Source organism: Maylandia zebra, linkage group LG8, assembly GCF_041146795.1.
Source record: "Maylandia zebra isolate NMK-2024a linkage group LG8, Mzebra_GT3a, whole genome shotgun sequence".
Lineage (NCBI taxonomy): Eukaryota > Metazoa > Chordata > Actinopteri > Cichliformes > Cichlidae > Maylandia > Maylandia zebra.
This window is the reverse complement of record NC_135174.1, coordinates 30733420-30758877: the sequence shown is the minus strand read 5'-3', so window position 1 is coordinate 30758877 and position 25458 is coordinate 30733420. Positions and strand designations below refer to the sequence as shown.

General features: G+C 49.9%; 1 protein-coding gene across 4 annotated transcripts in view; it reads left to right on the top strand.

The window, feature by feature from the left end:
- Window positions 1–25458, top strand: part of ankfn1a (ankyrin repeat and fibronectin type III domain containing 1a) — a 99671-nt gene that overhangs the window by 67381 nt on the left and 6832 nt on the right. For 3 of the 4 annotated variants that reach the window (XM_076887808.1, XM_076887807.1, XM_076887810.1), the window contains 13 exons: window positions 9399–9593; window positions 10044–10157; window positions 10500–10597; window positions 12514–12604; window positions 14018–14125; window positions 16613–16712; window positions 17441–17573; window positions 18133–18249; window positions 18381–18596; window positions 18666–18832; window positions 19984–20143; window positions 21906–22074; window positions 22780–22946. In XM_076887808.1, coding sequence (XP_076743923.1) covers window positions 9399–9593; window positions 10044–10157; window positions 10500–10597; window positions 12514–12604; window positions 14018–14125; window positions 16613–16712; window positions 17441–17573; window positions 18133–18249; window positions 18381–18596; window positions 18666–18832; window positions 19984–20143; window positions 21906–22074; window positions 22780–22946 — 1835 coding nt within the window. The remainder of the gene's footprint in view (window positions 1–9398; window positions 9594–10043; window positions 10158–10499; window positions 10598–12513; window positions 12605–14017; window positions 14126–16612; window positions 16713–17440; window positions 17574–18132; window positions 18250–18380; window positions 18597–18665; window positions 18833–19983; window positions 20144–21905; window positions 22075–22779; window positions 22947–25458) is intronic. The other variant, XM_076887809.1, reaches the window with a different exon arrangement.

The following is a 25458-nucleotide window of genomic DNA, read 5'->3' as shown; positions in this document are numbered from 1 at the left end:
TATCACAGCAGCTCCCTCTGTACCTCTGCAGAGAAGTGCTCTGATTAGCAGTTTGGCATCTCTCCATGTGTGTGATGTACACAATAGCATAAGTATTTACACAATAACAGACAAATTTACATTTACACAAGAAAGATATGTACAAGTTATACATGCACCTGCAAACATACACATACATACATATATGTATGTATGTGTATGTTTGCATGTGTATGTATAACTTGTACATATCTTTCTACATATACGTATATATATATATGTATATATACATATATGTACAGGGAGTGCAGAATTATTAGGCAAATGAGTATTTTGTCCACATCATCCTGTTCTTTTTCTTTTTTCTTTTTTTTTCTTCTTTTGTGTCCCGTTTGGATCTTTAGCATCAGAATTGTTGTCTTAAGGCCAAGAAAGATGCCAAGCGGATTTATTTTACCAAGTGGATCATCGTGGCCTTGCCATATTGGTCCATTTGATTGACCTTTATTATAATTATGAATTTATTTTATTTTCAGTTGCTACAAACGGGACAGACATGACTGGGGGATAGGACAGGGAGAAAGAATGAAAGAAAGAGAGGGAGAGAAAGAAAACCAAAGGGGAGAAGAGACGGTGAGAAGGGGGGGAAGAAAGAAAAACAAAAAAAAAACAAACAAAACACCTGGGTCACCTGTATGGAGAAAAAAAACAGAAGAGAAAGCAAACAACAAAGAGCAACATAGTAAAAAAACGGCACCATCACAATAAACTAGCTAGCAGTAGATATCAGTAGATACTAAATAATAAACGATATTGTGCAGCACGCAAGATAGACAGCGCACAGTGTGCTTTGAGGCAGCAGCCAAGAAAGCTGTAGTCCGCGTCTGTGAATACCCGTGTGTACACCTGTGTGCACACCTGTGTGGATCAGCATGCTTGCATTCCAAAGGTTTCTCCATGTAACGATCTGCTAGGGAGTGTGGGGAGCCACAGCCCCGTCCTCCAGGGCATGAAGCAGGTATGGAGGAGATCAAAACTCCAGACATCCAGAGGCCCCCAGAACACAAGAGACCAAGGAAGACCAACAGAGGGGCAGCCGCGCCACTGTCCCAGAAAGAGCTGAGGAGAGTCCCAGATGAGGGCTCACTCAGCAGCCGCGCTCCGCCAGGGGGGTTGCAGTGACGCGCCCGTGAGCTCCGCCGGCAGCCAGCTGTACCTGAGTGACCGAGCCCCAGGCCGAGAGGCCGGGGGCACCCCACCTCCGAAGTGGCCCGAGCGAGCCCCAGGCTCCAGGCCCCGATAAGCGGCTGCCAAGGAGTGAGCCGGCGTGTACCTGGACGCCCATCCCCAGACACAAAGAACCACCAACGCACCGACACCTGAGGGAGTCCGCCACTGGCAGGGGAAGTGGTGGTGGGGGGAGATAGGCCTCCAAACCTTGGAGGGCCTGAGATGTCCCCAGAGAGGTGGCGCCTGATACCCAACCTGACATATAGACACAGACATACAGGCACACACAGACACAAACATCCATTCCCACCCTCAGGCTCTCATATGCACTTACTCCACACTCAACCAACGTGGAGACAGACATAAAGAAACGCTGTACACACGATCACACTCCCCAAGCGTACTCCACAAACCGGGTCTAGGTACCCTTGCCCCTGGAGGGGGGAACTGCACCCAGACCCAGGTGGTGTTACCCTTTTCCCTGCGGTGGGGAGGGGCAGACCGCCCCGACTCCGCAGCAGCAGGGAGGCCCCACACTCCAGACCGCAGTCGGACGGCCAACTCCTCCTAGCCCCCCCGCTCCAGCAGGTCGCAGAGAACGGGGGTGAGAGAAGACTCCAAACCTCCCTCCACCCGCTCATTGTAGTGTTGATGCATGTGTGTTCTGAGGTGCATTTAAAACCCAGGAGGGCATGGAGCTACCTGCCAGAGAGCAGCAGGTAAGCGCATGGTCCCTCCTGCTGGCCCTCAATGTCTACGTGTATTTAACATTGAGAGGTGGGCAACGATGCCAGGGGTGAGGTGTACACCCTGATGGTACTTTGGACTCCGTGTATCGTGCCCACCCCCAAGATCCTATATGTATGTGTAATGAGAGTGCGAGTAATGTGAATGTCTAAGTTGTGGGATAAAATTGAGGCAGAGGCAGCCAGAAGGGGACAGGGGGGGGGTGGCCTCCTCTGCACCCTGGTGACACACCCCTACTCCAAGGTCCTGCATGTGTGGGTGGTTGTGGTGGAGCGGGAAGAGGGAGGCAGCTGGAGATGGGGAGGGAAGGAAGGGAGGGGCAAGTGACCCCTCCCTGGGGCCAGCTCCCCCGCTGACCCCAGTAGGCACCCCCATACTCCGCGACCCACCAGGGAAAGGGGGCCCAGGCCCATCCAGACCGGGCCCAGTGCAGCAGCGCCCCCCGGCCCCACAGAGCCCAGGACAGTCCACCCAACCCCACCACAGAGAAAACTGCACCCACCCCACCATCCACTCATCTTCCAGACTACATAAGACAATAAACACCCAGGCTGAGATCTTCCTCCACCTCTCCTTTATCTCCCCCTCCTGCAGAGAGTTCCTGAGGAGAGGAAAGCTCCTGCAAGATGTGACAATCTCCCCCACCAGTTGAAGAGCCCCCCAGGTGGCTCGACGCACCGGCGGCACCCTGCGCCAGGGATGGGCCCCCATGCACCCACCCGCCCACAACCCCGGCAACACACAAACCAGGACCCAAGGCCCCGAGGTCCGGCCAGGGCCCCAGCCCAGAGACGGAGCGCCCCCAGAACCTCACGCCCATCCCGGACCCACCCAGGGGCAGACAGGCTACCAGGTCAGTAACCCACGTCCGTCAGCACAGACCCTCCCCTAGCCCCGCTGCACGCAGCCACGAGGAAACAGTCACCCGAGAGCCAAAAGAGCCCCCAACCGGACATGACCGCTACCCCGGGTTGAGCCCCCCAAGGAAGATGCCTCCAGAGAACCCCCCGACGCCCTAAGCCTGTCCCTACCCCCACACCAATCACAACAGTGAAGGCGGGACCAAACTATGACCCCCCACCCCCACTAGGTGATGGAGCTGATCAAAGGAGCCCAGAGCAATTGATCTGATGTGGTGGCAGAGGCTGTATCAAGACTAATGTAATCTAATAGATAATTTCTATATTGGTTAGAATTAAGATTATTTTTATTTTTCCAGTTCATGAGGACTGTTTTCTTGGCTATGCATAGGGCAGTGAAAACCATATGGGTGATATTCTTTTCTGTAGTGACGTTATCTAAGCTGCCACATCATCCTCTTCATGCATGTTGTCTTACTCCAAGCTGTATAGGCTCAAAAGCCTACTACCAATTAAGCATATTAGATAATGTGCATCTCTGTAATGAGAAGGGGTGTGGTCTAATGACATCAACACCCTATATCAGGTGTGCATAATTATTAGGCAACGTCCTTTGCTTTGGCAAAATGGGTCAAAAGAAGAACTTGACAGGCTCAGAAAAGTCAAAAATAGTGAGATATCTTGCAGAGGGATGCAGCAGTCTCAAAATTGCAAAGCTTCTGAAGCGTGATCATCGAACAATCAAGCGTTTCATTCAAAATAGTCAACAGGGTCGCAAGAAGCGTGTGGAAAAACCAAGGCACCAAATAACTGCCCATGAACTGAGAAAAGTCAAGCGTGCAGCTGCCAAGATGCCACTTGCCACCAGTTTGGCCATATTTCAGAGCTGCAACATCACTGGAGTGCCCAAAAGCACAAGGTGTGCAATACTCAGAGACATGGCCAAGGTAAGAAAGGCTGAAAGACGACCACCACTGAACAAGACACACAAGCTGAAACGTCAAGACTGGGCCAAGAAATATCTCAAGACTGGTTTTTCTAAGGTTTTATGGACTGATGAAATGAGAGTGAGTCTTGATGGGCCAGATGGATGGGCCCGTGGCTGGATTGGTAAAGGGCAGAGAGCTCCAGTCCCACTCAGACGCCAGCAAGGTGGAGGTGGAGTACTGGTTTGGGCTGGTATCATCAAAGATGAGCTTGTGGGGCCTTTTCGGGTTGAGGATGGAGTCAAGCTCAACTCCCAGTCCTACTGCCAGTTTCTGGAAGACACCTTCTTCAAGCAGTGGTACAGGAAGAAGTCTGCATCCTTCAAGAAAAACATGATTTTCATGCAGGACAATGCTCCGTCACACGCGTCCAAGTACTCCACAGCGTGGCTGCAAGAAAGGGTATAAAAGAAGAAAAACTAATGACATGGCCTCCTTGTTCACCTGATCTGAACCCCATTGAGAACCTGTGGTCCATCATCAAATGTGAGATTTACAAGGAGGGAAAACAGTACACCTCTCTGAACAGTGTCTGGGAGGCTGTGGTTGCTGCTGCACGCAATGTTGATGGTGAACAGATCAAAACACTGACAGAATCCATGGATGGCAGGCTTTTGAGTATCCTTGCAAAGAAAGGTGGCTATATTGGTCGCTGATTTGTTTTTGTTTTGTTTTTGAATGTCAGAAATGTATATTTGTGAATGTGGAGATGTTATATTGGTGTCACTGGTAAAAATAAATAATTGAAATGGGTATATATTTGTTTTTTGTTAAGTTGCCTAATAATTATGCACAGTAATAGTCACCTGCACACACAGATATCCCCCTAAAATAGCTAAAACTAAAAACAAACTAAAAACTACTTCCAAAAACATTCAGCTTTGATATTAATGAGTTTTTTGGGTTCATTGAGAACATGGTTGTTGTTCAATAATAAAATTATTCCTCAAAAATACAACTTGCCTAATAATTCTGCACTCCCTGTAGATGTCTCTGAGGGGGGTCAGTGAGGTGCCGATTGCCCGCTCTGCTGCCCTCACCACCCGCTGCAGTTTCCTCTTGTCCTCCGTGGTGCAGCAGTTGGACCAGAGTGTGCAGCAGGAGGTCAGAAGGCTCGATGGTGGAACGGTAAAAGTTTACTAGCAGACTCTGGGGTAACTGGGCCTGATGCAGTTTCCTGAGGAAGTACAGCCATTGTTGTGCTTTCCCTACCTGGTGGGAGATGTTTGTGGACCAGGTGAGGTCGGCCGAGATGTGGACTCCGAGGAAAGCTTTCTACCCTTTCTGCCTCCTCCATCAATGTAGAGGGTGGAGTGCTCAGATCGCTTTGTTCTCCTGAAGTCGATTACCATCTCCTTGGTCTCGGCTGTGTTCAGATGCTGAACCTCCTCTCTGTAGCTGAATCATCGCTGTTGTCGATCAGTCCTATGACGGTGCTGTCATCAGCAAATTTTATAAAGGTGTTACTGGTGTGGATTGGTGAACAGCTATGGGAGAAAAGTGAGTATAAGAGGGGACTGAGGACACACCCCTGTGGGACGCCCACATTCAGAATGAGGGTAGAGGTGTGCTCTCCCATTCTGATGTTCTGGGGTCTGTTGCTCAGGAAGTCCAGTATCCAGCTGCACAGTGAGCTGCTGAGTCATGAGTTGCTTAGTTTATTAACCAGTCTGTGGGGTTGAACTGTGTTGAAGGCAGAGCTGGTCCACAAACAGCATTCTCACACAGGGGTTACTACTGCCCAGGTGAGGGCTTTGTGAAGAGCTGTAAGTATGGCGTCCTCTGTCCACCTGTTTGCCCTGAATGTAAACTGGTGTGGATCGAGGTCTGCAGGGATGGCAGCTTTAATGTGCGACATGATGAGCTGCTCAAAACATTTGGTAATTATGGCTGTTAAAGCACGTGGACGATGGTCATTCAAGCAGCTCACCGTGTTCTTGGGCCCTGGAACGATGGTGGCTGCTCACAGGCAGGATGGTACGACAGACTGTACCAGTGAGAGGTTGAAGATGGTGGTGAAGACCTTTGCCACTCTACACCGTCAGGACCAGGAGATTAGACCGCTCATCATCAGCGAGCATTGTTGGCACTAAAAACACAGTTCGTGGTGTTTTTAACCAAAGCGTCTTAAGAAGTAAGTCATGACTCTTTGTTGCTCTGCTGCTGAAGGTCAGCGTTTTCTACAGTTTGTTTACTGGAGTCTGTGAGATTGTTCTAGAAAACCTCTCATATATTTACAGGAACAGAGGACATGATCTACATCACAGTGATCTACTCTCGCAGATTTAAACACAGGATTTAAACACGAATGTTTCAGTTTGCAGGTTTTATAGCAAGTGTAGCGTCATCCTGCTGAAGAACATGACATTCCTGGGTTTTCTGGTTACCATCGGTAGTAACTGGTTTGTTATAGCTACTAGTGACAGAACCAGTAACTCAGTGAAGTGAGAGAGTTGTCAGCATAGAAGCTGACGTTAACGTGTTGTGTTAACGTGCTGCAAGAAATGTTAAACAGCAGATGTCCCAGCATGGAGCCCTGTGGTGCACCGCTGTTCATACACACAGAACAAACTCACACTCCTTGTTATTGTTGTGCTCTGTTCCACTTTAATTGATCTCAATGTAGGGATGCACCGATACTGGTATCGGGTATCGGGACCGATACTGTAAAATGTGTGTGTACTCATACTCGTAAAAGTTAACAGATACCATGAACCGATACTAACTTATTTCTTTAATCAGAGGGTGGCATGTCATTTCTGTTGTAGTTTTTTAGATTGGCCACTAAGGGGACATCCCACGCTAAACAGGCACAGGGTTAGGCGAGTGAGACTGGCGGCTCCAGATAAAAAAGAGAAACTGGAGGCTGCTGTAGCTAGGCTAAACAAAATGTCAGCAGTGTGGACCGGAACAGCCAACTTTAACTCAGGTTTTGGAAAAGTGATGAAAAATGTCAAGAGAAAATCCACGGGCAGGTAAAATAACAGAGGCTCTGACTCATTTTATCGCTCTGGATGACCAGCCAATGCCAGTCGTGGAAAACATAGGATTGCACTGTCTTCTCAGCGTACTCGAGTCACAATATGAAATTCCCAGCCGCCCACACATCAGGGAGATAATGGTGCCAAAACTTTCTGAAGAGGTAAAGACAGCAGTGTGTGCGCGATGTCAGTCCTCGGTTTAACGTCACAGTGGACTGATGATCCACGGGCAGATGGGGAGTTCGTCACTGCCAAATACTTTCGTTATTTTGTTTGTTTGTTTGTTTACAATATGGACACTCTGCAATAATTTAAAAGTTTATTTTATTCTCAAACCTAATTTGTATTTATTTTATTCCAAACAGAAGTGTTTATTTATTATTCTGAAAGCTCGAGACAGTGCCAATAGTTCAGTGGTTTTTAAATTACAATGTGGAGACTCTGCAATAATTTAACAGAAGTGCTTATTTTTCACTTGAAATTTTTTTGTGGTCATTTTTATTAAGATTTTATTTTTTATCGGCAGAGAATAAAATAAAACCTGTCTTTCAATTCATTGCATTTGTGTGTGTGTGTGTGTGTGTGTGTGTGTGTGTGTGTGTGTGTGTGTGTGTGTGTGTGTGTGTGTGTGTGGTAGAAGTATCGGTTTTTGTACTCTGTATCGGCAAGTACTCAGATCCAAGTATCGGTATCGTATTTGAAAAAATTGGTATCGTTGCATCTCTATCTCAATGTTAAACAGCCACAAACTCATTCAGCTGTTGTGGTGTCGCTCATCAGTTTTGGACTCTGCGTATCGAATCATTGACTTTGTTGCAGAGTCATTGCTGTCAGACATCTTTGAAGTCCGTTTGTGGCTCGTGGGCTGTAGTGTGAATACTCGTGGGCTTTCACGTGGACACTGATGATGGACGTTACACTCTGACAGCTGGACTTCATGCTCTTTGCTCTCATCAGCCTGTCCTATCAGAGTGTGAAGCACAGTTTCAGGAGCTGAAAGCGTCACATAATTCTGTGCTCAGGTCTTGAAGCGTAAATCATCCTCGGCTTTATTTTTTGGATGAGCTGGTTTGTTGTGCAGACTTCAGAACATGTCGACAGCAGCTGAAATCTCTCCTCACAGCTCATTTTTACTCGCTTTCATAACATCTCTGCATGCAGCAGGTTAGACTGAGACACACAGTGAGTGTGTGTGTGTGTGTGAGGGTGTTCTTGTTTGCTGCTGATTGCTTGTTTATGCTGCTGTCACGGTCCGTGACTGAGAACTGGACGGCAGCGAGTGGCGTCGCAGTAAAGCGGCGGTGTTTGGGCGGGCTGGCAGCTCGCGGAGCGTTTCACCGTGACAAACGTGGAGGAACACACACAGAGCTGTGCTGGTGATGAATGCGCCCGTCAGACTTCATACCACTGCTCTGCTGCCACTCTTCACTCGGGCGGAGGGGAAACATCAGTCAGAGCATGAAAAAGAAATGTTTCCATCCTCAGAGGCTCCACAGTCCACACATGACGCTCGTCTTCTAAAAACATGCCAGTCGTTGTTTCTGATGATGATGATGCTGATGCATCCTCGGGCTCCTCTGTGGGCTCTAGAACCAGATCCTGGACTTTACAGCTCAAACCCAACTGGTTTCATTAGGACCTGATTTTCACTGGTTTTATAGTTATAGTGCAAAAATCTTGAGCCACCCCTCATTTCTGTGTATTTTGCTTCCAAGGAGACAGACTCGCGAGCAGCAGATCTGAAGCTTTCTTTCACAGTTGTTTGTGAAGGTTCTCAGTCATCCAGCTCATCGTAGTCTAAGGAGCTCGGACAGAAAAGCGTCTCATCCTAAGATCTCAGAGGTTTTCTTCAGACGTTGCTGCTTTTCCTCTCGTGTTCAGTGTTTCATTTTCAGAAGAATGCTTTTGTTTGTTAAGCCTCTGAACTCTGACCTATGAATCATTTGTGCAAAATGTGGCTCAAGACTTTTGCACAGCCCGTTGAAAACCCCGCCCTGTGATGGACTCTCCAGTTGCTTCCCCAGAGCTTTGTTTCATCGTCAGCTCCATCAGCTGAAGTTATTTTTATACGACTGATTTCGTCCTTGGTGCTAAATAAGAGGCAGCTGAAACACACGGCATGTAGCCGCTCACACACCGAAGCACAAACATGCAGCACAGATGCTTTAATAACAGACCTGACGATCGATCAGAGAAAGTTTTCTTTCCTTTCTCCCGTCTTTCTGCCGCCCTGCACCTTTGGTCCCTCTGCGCTCGCTCAGAACACGTTTCCGTGTTTGGTTTTCTCTGCTGCATCTCCTTTTGTCTGCCTCTGAAGACGAGTGAGCCGTGGCCTTGACAGAGACGAACTCCAACTCCTCCACAAGCTGCTTTTCTTCCACTAACAGGAGACACGACGCCACATTCAGCCCACCGAGCGAGAAAGCCAAACACGCTCGTCTGAGCTTTAATCAAACGCTCGCAGATCGTTCAGCAGTTAGTGCGACACTGGCTGTGAACTGTGACAATGGGTGCAGCGGGTGGAGGTTTGTGTGAAGCACAGGTAAAATGTGAAGAAGCAGAAAGCTCCTCCTGCAGTTTGCTGTCTGTAACCAGCTGCTGTGTTTCTCCTGCAGTCGTGAGCGTGGAGAGTCGCGAGGCTCACCTGAACTCTCTGGTGCTGGAGGCGGAGCGGCGGGCGGTCGACCTGGCGGCTCAGGCTCAGAGGGACGGCCTCTCGCTGGAGGCCTGCCACAAAGACAAACAGCTGAGGGCGTGGGAGTGGAGGTGCAAGCTGTACAAACGCATGAGGACGGGCTTCCAGCACGCACGTGAGTCCGCACGCCGCCCTCCTTAGTGTGTATTTCCTGCCGTCGCTTCTTGTGTGTGTGGCAGCTCAGACAGCCTGATGGGGACACGCGTGACCTTTGCAGCAGATTCGGAGCGCAGTACACGTTCAGCTGGAGGTGTTCCTGTCAACATTAGAGCTGCTACACCCAGAGCTCAGAGGGGGCGGGATTTACACAACCAGCTATAAAACAGAAAGGTTGCGATCGAGACGTGAACGACGTGCGCGGTGAACTCACGGTCTCATTAGAGCAACGTCAGGGTGATTCGACTGAGGTCCTTCTGCAGGCTTCACACAGCGACTAATCACACCTGCTGAAGACGTCAGGCAGGAAACAGGAAGTCAATCACATGTTGCCATAGTTACCTGGAAAACAGTCAGAGCCACGGTCCACACACACACGTTTCACCCTCCTCTCTGTGCCCCTGCTCAGGTGCCCCGGAGGCCCCGTCCATGGTTCGACTGAGCGTGAGCAGTAGCAGCACTCTGACCGTCACCTTCCAGGAACCGCAGTGTCTCAACTCCACTGTGGTGACCAAGTACAGAGGTGAACACACATGTGCATGCACGCACACAGGCCTGGTCCTGTCTGAGAGACTAAAAGGTCAAAGGTGAGGCCATCATTTAGGTTTCGATGTTCGAGGTGAAGCTTCGACTGAAGACTTCATGTTGGGTCTGCAAAACCACATTTAAAACGATAAATTAACAAGGTTGTTCTGCGTTAATTTACAGGTTTACTTCACGGTTAAACTCTAAAGCTTCTGGATTTAAACCCCAGATTTATTCTCAGATGATGCCTCAGGTTGTCGTGGTTACACGGAGGACCAGGAAGTGGTGCTCAGAGGCAGGGATGAGGAGGCTAACGTTGCGTCTGTCGATGTGTTCGCAGTGGAATGGAGCTGCCTGAAGGACTTCTCGCTGCTCGCCGGAGAGATGGTGTTGGATAACCTGCAGAGCCTCAAGTGCACCATCAGCAGCCTCACCACGGTAACAAGAGCATCCCTCCTCCGCACATCCACCTGTCTGCCGCTGGCTTTAGTTCACAGTTTCAGAAAAAGGATTGAATAGAGTTTCTGTCACGACGAAGCTGCTGTCGCTCAGGTCGGTCTGTCGTTTGCACGTTTGTCCGCTCGCTGTGATGCATGTGTTCGTTTGCAGCAGGCGCGTGATTTCGGACCTCGGTGATGTCATTGCGCGGTCCCTGCGTTGTGCGTTGGCTGATCGGCGTCTGTGATGCAGACTTGTTTTCGCTGTGCTGCACACACCGAACCACAGCTGCTGTTTGCCATTTAGATCAGCGAGCGGCTTTCACAAACTTCCACGGCGGCCCTGAACTAGAGAGCAGGCTGAAAGGGCCGGAGACGCTGCGAGGGCGAATAATGAGCCGGCGAGGCTCTTGGGCCTCGAACGTCACAGCTCTCATTTACATACTGAATTCATCGAGTCGGGGCCGAGCCGCACGAGGAGCTCGGAGGCCTTTAAGTACTCAGCTGTCCTGGAAGGATTAGACCTGCAGGGCACACACATGGGGGGGCCACGGGGGGCCTGTTTGTGTAGGTGGAAGAAAGCCTGAAGCTGCGAGGAGCTGTGACCGGAACACAGCACAGGTGCAGGTGGTGCAGGTGGTGTTTTTGTAGCCAGGGAGCAAAGTGAAGGTAGGGAGCTAATGATAGCTGATAATATCTCAGCACATGGCGTTAAAAACATTTATTTAGACAGACACAGCAGCGACAGCAGGACGTTTGAATTCCTGGGAAAAAAGATTTTTAACGTTTATTGGTGGGCACAAACGTCGGCCTGGTGGTCTGTGCACGTAGAGACCAGTCTCACAGGCCTGCACACCCAGGAAATATATGTTCCTCTGCTGGTTGCTAGCATGAAACTGGCTGCAAAGAGGTATGACAACCTCTGAGGGGTGGGGCCTGCTGAGGGTGGGGCCTGCTGAGGGTGGGGCCGAGTTTAAAGAAACCTGAGTGATATTGGGTTAAAGTCATTAGTTTGATGTAACGGAGGCTCCGTCGTTCGGTTTCAGGGATCGAGGCCGCTGTCGGTGAAAAAGCTGCACCCTGCTCTGATTGGATGAGGTCAGCTGATTCAGTGCGAGCCTGAAAGTAAACGTGTTGTTCGTGTTGCTCAGGTGGAGTCGACTGTTTTCTGTGGAGACGTTCTGATGTTTCCAGCGTGGAGACGTGTCCTCGTTACGTTGGCTGAAGGCGAGCAGTCGGCTGTTGATGATGATGATGGCAGTGCTGGTTTTTTCTGCAGACCTCCTCTGAGCTGCTGTCTGTGTGGATGAACAGAAGGGGGCGGAGCACACAGGCTCGAGGGGCTCCAATTAAAACCCAAATTGAACCAAGCAGCAGAGTGACATTTGAAAGGAAACTTTCCTCAAATGTTAAAGCACTTATGCTTTCACGAACTTTTACAGCAGCAAAGGTTTATTTCCACAAAGTGTCCTGATGATATAAAACAGTAAAAATGACTGTCAGAGCGTTTTGTTGGTTTTTTTCCAAGGACAGGCTGCCAGAGAAAATAAAGAAACCTCTTCAAACCTTTAGAAAACTTTTTCAGACGTGCACGTCGGAAATGTTCCAGCTTTAAATGCATGAATAAGCAGACAAATGAGTTGGTGAAAAAGCTGTGCAGACGCTTTCACAGCACTCAGTGGGAGTCATCACATTAACCGACATCTGAGGGATAAAAAGCCAGAAACAGCTCAGTCCCGTCCTGACACATTAATAACAGGAGGCAGGATAAAAAGACAAAAGTATGTGGACACACTGCTGCAGTTCCAACAGTGGAAGTGTCCACATACTTTTGTTGATGCAGTTATTTTCACCAGAAGTGATTTCTTTCCTCCAAACTCGCCTCTTCACTCTAACAGATGGGTTTCTACTTTTCAGGGTCGGCTCTACTACGTTCGAGTGTCGGCTTATAACATGAAGGGCTGGGGTCCGCCCGCCTCCTCCCTCCCTCCATCTGCTGCTCCATCCAGTAAGTTCTCTCCATATTTTTCCATTAACCTCACCATCTCAGCAGCTCGCAGCTTCTCTGTGACTCTGGAGTTTAACCTCTTTGTGCAGCAGCTGTTTCAGCCTGGTTTTATATTCCTCTGCTGAATAATGCATCGTGTAAATGTTACAGAGCCACTGTTACAGGCCTGCAGAGAGCAGATTGACTTGGTGGGGTAAATTGGTTTGTTGCAGTTGCAGAAAAACCACAAATGAGCGAGTGAAACACAAGCTGACGACAGGCGAGGTCGTGCCGCATGTTCTCGGGTTGGATATGACGCTCAGGTGGAGGGCATGTTTCATGTGAGGCTGCAGATATTTCGCCACCTGTGGGTTTAGAATGACTTCTAGCTCCTCCCACAAACAACAGTAACAGATTACTTTCTCCAGGGAGTAACTAGATGCTGATATACGTGTAGGAGGCTAGCTTTGGTTTCCTTCTAGACCAGTTAAAGGTGAGATCGGTTGAAACTGATAAACTACTCACTCGCTCATTTGTTACATTTTTGGAGAGTTTGTGACTGGATGAGCTTAAAGACGTGAGATTCAAAATCCCAACGATGGAAGAACAAGGAGATTGTTAGCAGACAATGTGATGTTGTTGGTGACCTCAGAGACGCTCACAGGGCCACGCGGACTCTTCGGCTGAACTTTGACCTGCCTTACACACAGTCAGAGGCCTGGGACAACCCGCAGGGATCAAGGAAAACCCGAACGAAGCCGAGGATCAGCCGTCAGCAGAGCCGGGATGACGTGACGTGTGACAAAGCACAAATACATGAGTCCGAATGTTGTCACATAAAACAGGAAGTTCGTGCGGTGTGAACCTGCAGGGTTTGTTCCTGTGGTCGTGACTGAAGTGTGCGTCCGCTGTGAATCGTGTGAACATCCTGTTCTGACGTCCTCGGGTCGGGAAAATCAATTTCATCGCTCTGTCACGACTCGCTTTCTCTTTTCCTGCACATTGGAGCTTCAGCCTTGAGCTGTGTGTGTGTGTGTGTGTGTGTGTGTGTGTGTGTGTGTGTGTGTGTGTGTGTGTGCGCGCATATGTCAGAAGCAGAGGACAGAAAGTGTGTGGGTGTTTGTTTTAAACAGAGTGAAAGCACGACTACACCTCTAAAGATGCTTGACATCCATTAGTTCATTCTGTAGCATCTCACACACAAACACATTTTCGGAGCCGTTCTTGTTCTCCTGTCTCTGCTCGCACGTTAGACTTTATTTTTTCTGTAAACGTCATTTCAAAGTTGTCCAGCTGTCTGAGTCTGCACATGAAAACAGCAGGTAGCTGCACCTGAGTCCACGCCGACGCACGTTACAATGCTTACGTTTGAGGTGACTGGAGCTCTCGCAGATTCACTCAGTTCCTTCATTTGTCCTGTGGTGCCTTGTCCAGATTGGCGGGAGAGCGATGGCCGGGAACCCAGGAGGCGGGGCCACATCGAGGCCATGGAGCGTCTCCTGCAGCAGGTCCGAGCGACTCACACGCACTACTGCTGTGGAGGTGAGTGTCGGCGGGCTCGTGGCGGATGGCCTTCACCACAATAAACATTTTTTGTTACGTTTTAATCCTTTAGATGTAACTTTTAACACAACCGTGTTAAAAAGGCGTTTCTGACATCAGTGGGAGTTTGAATCCCACTGATGAAGGGCGATCGTGGCTCAAGAGTTGGGAGTTCGTCTTGTAATCGGAAGGTTGCCGGTTCGAGCCCCGGCTCGGACAGTCTCGGTCGTTGTGTCCTTGGGCAAGACACTTCACCCGTTGCCTACTGGTGGTCGTCAGAGGGCCCGGTGGCGCCAGTGTCCGGCAGCCTCGCCTCTGTCAGTGTGCCCCAGGGTGGCTGTGGCTACAATGTAGCTGCCATCACCAGTGTGTGAATGGGTGGATGACTGGATATGTAAAGCGCTTTGGGGTCCTTAGGGACGAGTAAAGCGCTATATAAATACAGGCCTTTTACCTTTTCTTTTTTTTTTATTGCTGTAATATCTGCAGAGACACATGTGTGGAGACACAGTCTGCAGACACAAACATGCTCTTCGATCACAACGCAGATTCATTTTTACTGACGCTCTCACGCCTGTCTGAGCGGACCCAGGAAAAACTGTTTATTCACAGACGCAGAGCTTTGTACAAAGAGGGGGAGTCGGGGTTTCAGAGATCCACGGGAGGGAGGGCAGAGGGACACTGGATCATCGATCCACACACCGCGCTGCCAAACACTCGGGAATCCAGGCAAGAGAAACCAGGACGGGTCCAGGGAATAAACAGGCGAAGAGATCAGAACCAGGACGAGGTTACAGCGACGCTGACGTGAGGCGTGCAAGCATCCAGCCACGAAACGCTCTGAGCCACCGTTTAAATAGTGGAGAAGCAGGATACCGAGCCGCAGGTGAGGGATTGTTTGCAGGTGCGTGGGCCAGAGGCGGGAGCCCACAGTGAGCTCCGCCCAGACAGGGCGGAGACAGGAGAGAGAGAGAGAGAGAGGCAACAAAACCATGTGTCCCGACCGGGCAGACGCAGGGACGTGACACCATCTGACCAGATATCAGTTTATCAGTTTTTTTATTAATCACATCGTCATCGTCACTGCAGGCTGCAGGAGGTTTCAGGCCTTCATCTGTCTCCTCTTCCTCGTCTCATTCACTTAGCTGGATGTTGTCTCAGAAGCAGTTAAACGCTGTAATAACCTGTAATTGAAATGTCAGAACTCAAACTCTCCCCCGTCCTCCTCTCTGACAGATGGAGAGGTGGACGCCTCATTAATCGACTCCAATCGTGTTTGCAGCCCTCTCCAACAAAACTCATTCCTGTGTTTATTCAGCATGGCGTGCGAGCTCTCGTCACATTATCCAGTTGTCAGAGCCGGTTAGCTCGGAGCTCACGCACACAGAGACTTGCTAAAGTCGTCAGGTTCCCTGTGACAGACTCGGAAAAAGGCCAATTTTCCAAATGCGAGTGTGCGAGAGCAGCAGCAGCTGGACAAAAGGCGCTCCGATAAAACGAGCTGTAATTACAGCTTTTAACGAGCAAACAGCAATTTCATGGAGAGATAGAAACCCGAAGCCTTAATTCACCTCGTCAAACCCAACAGAGGAACAACAGCAGCCTGTGAGGAGAGATCAGCAGAAGATGGTCGTGTAGGCGCCGGGATCACGATGTTTCCCTCGTCTCTGAGATCCTGAGTAGAGCAGACAAACAACACAGCGAGTCATTAAACATGATGCAGGTTGTTTTGTGGGACTTTCAGGCATGTAAGTTGATTTGTTTGCAGCAATATTAACGTGCTTATAAAAACAGTGAGCGTACCGTTCATGGCCTGCAGGGGGCGACCTTTCGCAGCTGTGACGTGCAGGTAGTTACAGATTCAGGGTTTCACGTGAGCTTCGTGTGTTTCAGACGTCAGTTTGAGCTGAAACACAAACTGAATGAAAATGAACTGACGTGACACTAAACACACAGCTGCACAGATGTTGCTCCTTAAAGTCGTTTAATATGTTAAACCAACATGGTTTTAATAAAAGGCTTTAAAGCACCAGCACACGAGGACGCTGTGACCTACGGTGATGTTGCTGTGTGCTGCTTTTCTGTTGGGAAGGGGTCAGAGGTCACGGGATCGATGATCTGTTTTTCCTCGACGCTCCCTCCACTGTGCATCTGTATCACGGCTCGTTCCCCTGGCGGTCTGCGGCCGGCTCCTGTCGGCTCCACGTCTGACGTCTGTTTACAGGACGGTAATTACGTGATGCTTAATTAGCTGCAGTAAAAGGGGCGCTGCGGTCTGGAGATTGGCATCACTGAGCGGCCAGTCGGCGTCCTCGCGAGGCCAGAGGGAGCGACAGAGGACGCGAGGGAAAGGAGATAAGATTGAGTCAGAGCGGCAGCGTGGGAGAGAAGCTCGACCCCGCTGACCCATAAACAAACATTTAGACTGAAGCTGGAAAAAAAACGCAGTTTTCACTTGTTTTCTTCTTCTCTCGTCTTTTTGTTCAGATGCCTCTAAGCTGCAGAACCCCAGCAGGAAGCAGTCTGTCTCCAGAAGTCTGAAACATCTCTTCAACTCCTCCAACAAGTTTGTAAAGACACTGAAAAGGTCAGAAGCTGCTTCTCCACGACGAGCCTGAGGACGCTCTCGGCTTCACTGTAACCTTCATAGGCTTCCCGTTCTTGTGGCACCAGCATCACGTTCATTGGTTTAGGTGTGGCGGGTGGGAATTCTCGCAGTAGCACCTCCATGTTTTAGTGGAAATATGTGGATCGAGTTCACGTGGGAACCAGCTCAGTCTTGGTGGATATTGCAGGAGTTTTCTTGCAGCCATCCCTTGAGGCGACTTATGTTGTGATTTGGCGCTATATAAATAAAATTGAATTGAATTGAATCCCTCCCATAGACACTGATGCCCTGCTGGTATCAACAGTAGTTCTCTTGGGTGGAATTTCTTGTGGTAGTCCTGCAGTGACATCAGTGGCTCCAACTTGGCGCCTGAGCTTTTCAGGACTGCTGATTTAGTTTCTTGTGTCTTTCTTATTTAAAAGTCTCTGATTGGGGTCAGTGGCGCACACCACAACATAAAGTTGTTTCAGGAAGTTGAAACCACTGATGTCAGCGCGATGACGGACCACAGCAAGAAAGCTGCAGTAGGAAGCAGAGACACAGGAAACAGAATAACAAACATCTTTATCCTAATTTAACTCAGTAAACTCATAAAATGATGGTTTTTCAGACCGAATCTGATTAAACTGTAAAGTGCATCATTAGCATAAGCACGCTAACTCTCCTTTCTATTCACCTGTGCGGACCGCACCATCCTGTGCGTGCAGGGGGATCTACCTGGCGGCTGTGTTCTACCATAAGGACAGTTTACTGGTGACGGCCGAGGAGCAGATCCCCATCGTGGAGGTGGATGACTCGTACAGCAGCTCGCTCATGCAGGACTTCCTGTGGTTCACAAAGGTACGCAAATAAAACCTCATCATCTTCGTCATCATCGTCGTCTGTCCGGCAGCTCTGAATGAGCCCTCTGCTCCTCACACCCTTTCCTCTCATCATGTGTCGTATTTATTTCTGCTGCTGGGTCTCGGCTGTCTTTTATTCCCAGCAGGCAGCTGGTTTGGACATAAATGTCTGAACAGTTCACGTCTTGTTTCAGGGTTTTGGTCTCCCTCCAGCCTCTCTGTACTGCCACACTTCTCTGTTTCTAAAGACTGTGGGTTTGAACCTGCAAACAATGAGTCACGAGGTTCAGCGTAACGAACCGAATCGCTGCAGCGCTACAACCTGCAAGTCTGCTGTAACTGAAGGGCTTCTGTAGGGAAGCTGCCAGTGTGACCAGTGTGACCAGTGTGACCAGTGTGTGCGAGCTGGAGTCATAATGGCTGCTTCAGCCCTCAGCAGCTTTTGCTTGGTTGTAGTAAGAGGGTGGAGGAGGAACGGCAAAGGATTAAAGTGTGTTAATGGACAGTTTTTCACACGCTGTGTCTCTGATGTCAACTTCCTGTTTGTGTGTCTGCAGCTGTCCTGCATGTGGGAGGACGTCCGGTGGCTGAGACAGAGCATGTCGGTGTCCATGTCGTCGTCCTCCACCCTGCAGGCCAGGCACAAGATGCTCACCGCCGCCGGGCAGCTGCAGGTCAGGAAACCGACCAATCAGCTTCAGTGAAAATCACAAACCAAACCTTCAAAGTGACGTCCGACAGGCCGAGCGTGCCCAGAGCCGTCTCAGACCTGTAATCCTGTAATGTTTACCTGCTCCACCCGCAGAACCTCCTGGGAACCCACAACCTGGGCCGGGTCCACTACGAGCCCATCAAGGATCGCCATGGCAACGTGCTGCTGGTGACGATCCGCGACACGGAGAGCCAGCACTCGCTGTTCAGCGGGAAGTGGATGCAGGTGACCAAACTGCAGAGCCAGAGGAAGTCTCTGTCCACACCCGAGGAGCCCTACGCCCTCGACATCCTCATCATCACCATACAGGTGAGGCACAGGCGCGAGTCACCTGACAGGAAGTCCTGAATTTAACCCGTTTCTGTTTCTGCCCTTCAGGACATTTTGGCGTACCAACGGCGCAGCACCCACCGGCTCGCCCCGGGACTCTACTTGGGCTACCTGAAGCTCAGCAGCTCCGTGGACCAGATCAAGGTCCTGGTGTCCCAGCGGACCCCCAACATGCTCTGCCACACCCGCGTACGAGACAACGCCAACGTGTCCAGGTAGGCTTACCTCAGTGCTGAATAACAGCTGCATTGAATGAGGCGAGTGCACGACAAGGGTGGGAGACGGGGTCAGTGCTCTCAGCTGAAGGAGCTGAGAGGAGGAGGGAGGAAGGTTTCCAAGCTGTTTCATGTCAGTGACGTCGCTCGCTCTCAGACTGCGGGGTTGTTGAATGGCGAGCTCTTAGTTTGGTGCTGTTTCCGTGTGAAATGTAGAGCGAACGCTGCTTTGTTCCTGCAGCAGCACACGTGGCTGAAATCAAATGAGGTTCCTCTGCAGGGCGGCTGGGTCGACGTCTGATTAGGACGGCTGCCCGGAGCCTGTGGCGGGTTGGAAAACTGGAAGGGATTTCCTGGTTGATCCAGAACATGCTGGGGGAATACCTCATCTGGCCTGCGAGCACCTTGGAATCGTCCGGGAATATCTGGAAAGTTTTGCTGGCAAAATGGGCGTGTGCAGCTCCCTCATTGGTCTGTCACCCGTGTAACTCGACTTTGGATAAACAGAGGAAGAAACAAAGGAAGGAACTAAAAAGGAAGCAAGTAACAAAGAGACTGAAGAAAAGAAGAAAATGGACCAAGGAAGAAAAACAGGAAGAAGGTAACCAATGAGGAAACAAGTGAAGAAACTTTACAAAGAAATAAAAGAAAAAATAAGAAAAACATGGAAGATGCAAACACAGCAACCAGGAAGGAGGAAAGAAGAATCTAACAAGCTAGGAACGGAAGGAAGCGATGAACAAACCAACGAAGGAGGGAACTAACGATGAAAAGAGGGAACCGACTTGAATCTTGCCGCGTTACCTCGTGAAGCTCCAGCACCAGTTGGTTCCTACTGTGAGCTAAAGTCAGTGTGAGATGTTCGGCGTGTCCTCGCTCGGACTGATCGAGGATCAACATCGTATTCCTGCTCGTCGACTTCCAAGAATATGTGCGAGCTCGGCAGCTCGGCGTGGTCGAAGAATGGAAGAAACGGGAGAGAAAAGAGCTCCTGCTGTGTTTTTGAGTGTGTGAGCCGGCGTGCAGATGAAGCTGGTGTTGATTTGTCGGTTTCGGTTAGCCGAGGCGAGCGGAGACCCCGCCCTGCGGTCCGCAGGAAGTCTCTGACGGCATCAGTGACCCGCCTCTGTCTGTGTGTGCTGTCCAATCAGAGAGGAGTGGGACTGGATCCAGACGCTGGCAGCTGCAGGAGAGAAGGAGGACGACCAGGGGGCGGGGCCCCGGGCAGAAAGTCACGCCCCTTTACTGTACTATGAGCTGCAGACGGCCATCAAGTCCCTGCTGAAACACATCAACCTACCTCTGCACCAGGTACGCACGCCTCAAACAGCACGCGGCTACAGCCATAGTTACTCTGTACTTATATTACTTACAAATACTTACAGGTAGGAACACTCGAACAACATGAGGGTAAACAGCAGGGAAGGTATTGTTTAGGTTTTCTCTGATACCGGTGCCAAACCGGTACTTTTGAAACGGTGCCGGTGCTTAAAGAATGAAGAACATGTTTTTATTTTTAGCCGTCTCTTTTTTTCTGCAACATACAGTCTATAACATACTATTTTTTTTACGTCAGAGTAATACGACATTTTTCACCTGAGTGATGGTGACACCACCGTTGAAAATGGATGGAGATCTTTGACTATGAATTTCGTCCACTTTTTCTTTGGTCATTTTAGCCTTTTTGGCCAGGGTGAAGGGAGCATCTGCCATCAAACAAGAAGACAGCCGCATGTAGCTATGATGATGTTTGCTAGTTCACCTTACATGCATTAATGTAATAACATGGTTAGCCTACTCAACGTAAATTACACAGGAACAACATTAAGCTACTCACGCAGAGAAGAACGGCTGCTGCTGCATCATCATCCTCATCATTTCTGCTACACTGGCAGGGCTAGGGGCCAGGACTCTCCTCTTCGGGTTTTTGGGGGATGTTGCTCCGGGTCAGATAACAGGCACCACACCGCAGTAGATGCGCTCGGTGTGAGGTCTCGCAGCAAGCTATCAAATACGGTGCATTTCTCGACTTTTAAGAAAACTCTATGCGTCGCCAGGTGTTTCATCAGATTCGAGGTGTTACCTCCTTTGACAGTATCACAGTATCAGCTTAAAGCACTTGTTGCTGCTGAGTTTGCATCTTTTGCTGTGAAGTACAGCCAGACTTTGCCTTGGGCATTTTTAATCTGAAGCTCTGCTCTAAAAGAACGTACGTGCCTGGACCCGCCTACTATCCTCAGAAACGTAAAATGATTGGCTAGAATCTAAAGTGTGTCACAGCTCAGGCGGAAAAAAAAGAAATGTGCGCTGCTTTTCGGTCTGGTTACTACCGTTTATGTCAGAAGCGGTGCATACCGGTACCCATCCCTAGTAAACAGTCAGGCTTGTACAGGAAACAACAAAGTGATGCAGTAACAGTAATGTGTAGTTGTTTAAGGCAGTGCACGAGTAAATGCTCTTTATTTATATTTTACAGGAACAGAGAGAAATGATTCAGTTTAAAGTACCGTGTAATTACCTGTGCTGCACTTTTCAGGGTGTTAATAATGTGGACTATGTTCAGTTGTTTTACCCACATTGGTGTGATGAGCTCTCCTACAGCAGACACTAAATAAATCCTGCGTGCTTACAGGATATTACAGTGTATATATTACTTACAGTATAATTATTTCCTTTTCCTTTAAAAACCTGTCTTGTTACCTCCTTATGCTCGTGTTCCTGCCTTTAAGTATTTCTACATAAACATAATGACTTAGTAATAAAACCACTGTCAGTTCTTATATTGCAGGGGAACTACACCACCCGCCACAGGCTGTGTTACAAAGTTATAACGTAAGCTGCTCCTGCAGGTAACACCTGCAAACATCAGGCTGTAAAATCAGCCTGTAGTCATGTGACAGGTTCTCTAACCTGCAGAGGAAGCGTCTCATTTCAGGCCTGCAGACGACGTTTTACTGGAATCACGTCATTTATTATTATTTTACACGTTAATGATGCTCATTGTAAAGGATTTGACTTTTATTAGCAGACACTGAAGTACAGTGTGTGTGTGTGTGTGTGTGTGTGTCTGCAGGCCCGTCACTTCCGGCTCTACAGTCAGGAGGTGGTGGAGCTCGGTCACGGCGTCTCCTTCCTGCTGCTGCTGCCCGCCGCCGATGACGTCTGCTCCGCCCCCGGACAGTCCAACCCCTACACCCCGCTGTCGGGGTTCCTCCACCTGCCCCTGCAGATGTTCGAACTCGGTAAGAGCACGCAGCAGCACGTTACATCGGTTTGATGGCACGGTGACTTTCAGGGATGAAACATCGTGGTGGATCTAAAGGTGGAGCAGACGGCTCTGCTGAGAATGAAGCAGCGGCGAGGTTCATGAGCACGGAGATGCCGAGAACGACCCACTGAGGCGTTTTTAAGAGACGGAGACGCTGGGAAACACGGTGAACACGTTAGAAGCTACCGAGCAGAACTTTCAAGACCACGAGCTCAATGGAACGAGACGACTGCAGAAGGCCTGAAGAACGGGGATGTGGAGCGCCATCTCCAGGTTTTAGGAAGTCTAACGTTCCAATCAGGCCGTAACCAGGGAGCGAGCGTGTTGGAGAAACATCACAGAGCAGCAGCTCGGCGGTGCATTCACATACACCAGCTCTTACAGGAAGTCTTCAGCCGACTGTCCCGCAGCAGCTCTGAGGCGGGCTCTCAGGTTTACGGGCTCGCTGTGCAGACGTGCGGCAGAGCTTTGGGCTTTTATTGTGGCGGGATGAGCAGCACAGACGGCGGCACAGACGCTCGGGTCCGTCTGCAGAGCCGAGCATTATATCAGTCTGCAGCCAATCACACTGAGCAACACTCGCTCTGTGTACGCACTGCTGCTCGCCGCGCCGGCCGAGTCAGACCGCCGCGATGCTTTGAGTGTCCTCTCTCACGTCCCCTTTCCTTTCTCTCCTCAGTGCACTTCTGCACCTACAAAGAGAAGTTCATCAGCCTGTACTGCCGCCTGTCCTCCGTCCTCGACCTGGACGCCCTTATTACCCAGCAGGCACTGCGGGAGGCCATCACTGACGGCGAGGTGGCCACGGCCAAGCAGAGGCACCAGCTCATCCTGGATTACATCCAGGTAACTTTTGGTCGCCTTTAACCTTTTGACCTATAAATTTCCCAGCATGCATTTCACACACTCATCATCACCTTCAGGTTTAAAGTTCTGACGACGAGTTTTCTGATTTGTACCTGAGACGCTGTGGCTCAGGTTTAGTCTTCTTCTCACGCTGGTTCATCTTTGCTTCCTTCAGCTGTGTCCCTGGTGGGTGGAGCTTCATCCTGAGGAGAGCGTGCTCTGTAACGTCCTCATATTTCAGCTCGGCGTGTAAGATGAACAGATACTTGTTGTCCTGGAGCAGGTCAGCGGCTCTCTGTTTGCTAGTTCATGGAAATGTGAGGCTAACCAGGCTGTGAAACATTCAGGGAAGAATTTTCTGAAAGATGTGGGAAAATTCCTGAAATGAACGTGTGAAACTCAAACACTGCTGTGAGTCAGCTGACCTCAGATTAAAACGCCCTTCAGGCTCGTAAACGTCTCCGCTGCATGAACGTTAATCGCCCGGCAGCTCATCAAACAGCCTTCGTGTAATAGATCTCGTTTTCTCTATGATTTTATTTCAGTTTTTCTCTGAGAAGCAAACAAACTGAAAGCAGACGAGTCTGTGATCGATCTGACACGTTTATGGAGGCAACAAAGAGTCGGTGCTGTTAAACAGTTTGTTTCTCTGCTCTTGGAAAGCTCGCCGCCGCCGCCATCAACAGAGCGCAAAACCACAAGAGCTGGCTCCGATCGCAGCGCTGCCAGAGCATGTCAGGCCGTCGTCTCGCTCTCCGGCTGTCATCTGAACGCTCGGGGGGAAAAGTAGACGACCACAAAATGCTCGGAAACTAAAAGCAGTCAGAGCGCGTGGAGGGGTGGAGCTTCCGTCAGGCGTCCTGAGGACAGTCATCACTTTAACTGTGAACGGTCCAAAACTTAATGTTCATCTCTCAGAAACAGAGCACATCTGAGACAACAGCTGGTTTCAACATGTAATCGCTGCCACGCTATCACGTACACACACGTTACAGGAGTGACTGATTTATTACATATTTATAAACGTTCACACACTGAGTCTGATTGGACAGTTAGTTTAGGCTCAGCTGCAGCGATGGCGAGCAGATCGATCGCAGTTCCTGTTGCTCGTCCGTCTTCGGCTCTCTCAGTCAGCTCTTCAGTGAACCCGTATCGCTGGTCTTCATCAGGACGTTTCTGTTTCAGGAAGCAGGTTTGGCTCAGCAGGAAACACAAGCGCCCAGACGGGCGTCGCTGCGGTAACCGGACACAGATGCTGAGGGAAGCGACGCTGAGCAGAGTGCGGCGTATCTGCCTGCGTCGCTCTTGGTGTGACATCATGAAGCTGCAGATGGAAACTTCATCTTCAGCTCGGGAAGCTCGTCACCGCACAGCTCTCTCCCTGAAGCTCCACGCCACCCCGATCGGCGTGAAACCTCCAGCATCTTATCTGCAGTGCAACGGCTTCGAACTGACTTCTTCTTACTGCCGTGCAGCTTTACAGATGTGCGAGCAGATTCATCATCACGACCAACTTAAGAGGATTTGTGGGGCTCAACAACTTTCCCGTCTGAACGCAGGAAGACTTTTTCTTATGTTTCTTTAAATGTAGTAAAACTGGACCTGATGGCTGTGATGGCTCAGCCCAGTCTGTCCCACTGTTACTGCAGAAAGACAGCTCCAGCTTATACGTGCTGAGTTTGTGTCGCGGTAATCACACACGGGCGTGGCCCAAAACACCGAGACTCGCTTCCACATGGACTCCAGAGCGCTTTAAAGGTGAGAACGTGATCCGATCCATCCAGGTGTGCGCTGCAAGTCTGAGCTAAGTGCCTTCAACGACACTGTGAGCGAGCTCCAGGTGACACGGGGAGGAAAACTCGCCTTCAACAGGAAGAAACCTCCAACAGAACCAGGCTCAGGGTTTAGGGCCAATCAGCAACTGAACCGGCTCACCTGGTTTAGTTTTCTGTGCGTGACAAACCGAACCCATCCAAAGATACGGAGCAGAGGAAAGACAGAGCAATGAAACAAACCAATCAGAAACTGACATCATCTGTCCAGAGACAGTAAACCAATCAGAAGCCTTTATTTGTAGGACGTTGACATCTTTTGTGTACCTGCTGCGGGGCGCGCTGGCTCAGGTGCGACTTTTGTTGTCGAAGGATTCGTCATTTCTTTGGCGCGTTGTGTTTAGATTTGACGATGAGAAGCTGCAGATGAGCCGCGGACTCGCGCTGCGTCGCTTCATTTCCTGTGGACGCGGCGCAGGGCTGATGTAATGGCTCACATCGATCCGGGCTCAGCAGCAGCTCTTTGTAAACGCTCGGCAGAGACGTGCCGCCGCGCTCTGTGGGACGAGCAGGAATCTCCTTCGTGTTTTCCTCGCAGCAGACTCGCCGCATTCTTTCCAGTCGAGTCATCGCCGCTGTCCGTCTCCCCACCGTGTGTGTCGGCGGTCGGCTGACTCTGCGAGGACCGCGGTGGGCCTCGGCCTCTCTGACAGCAGGCTAATTACTGCTGATCACACTTT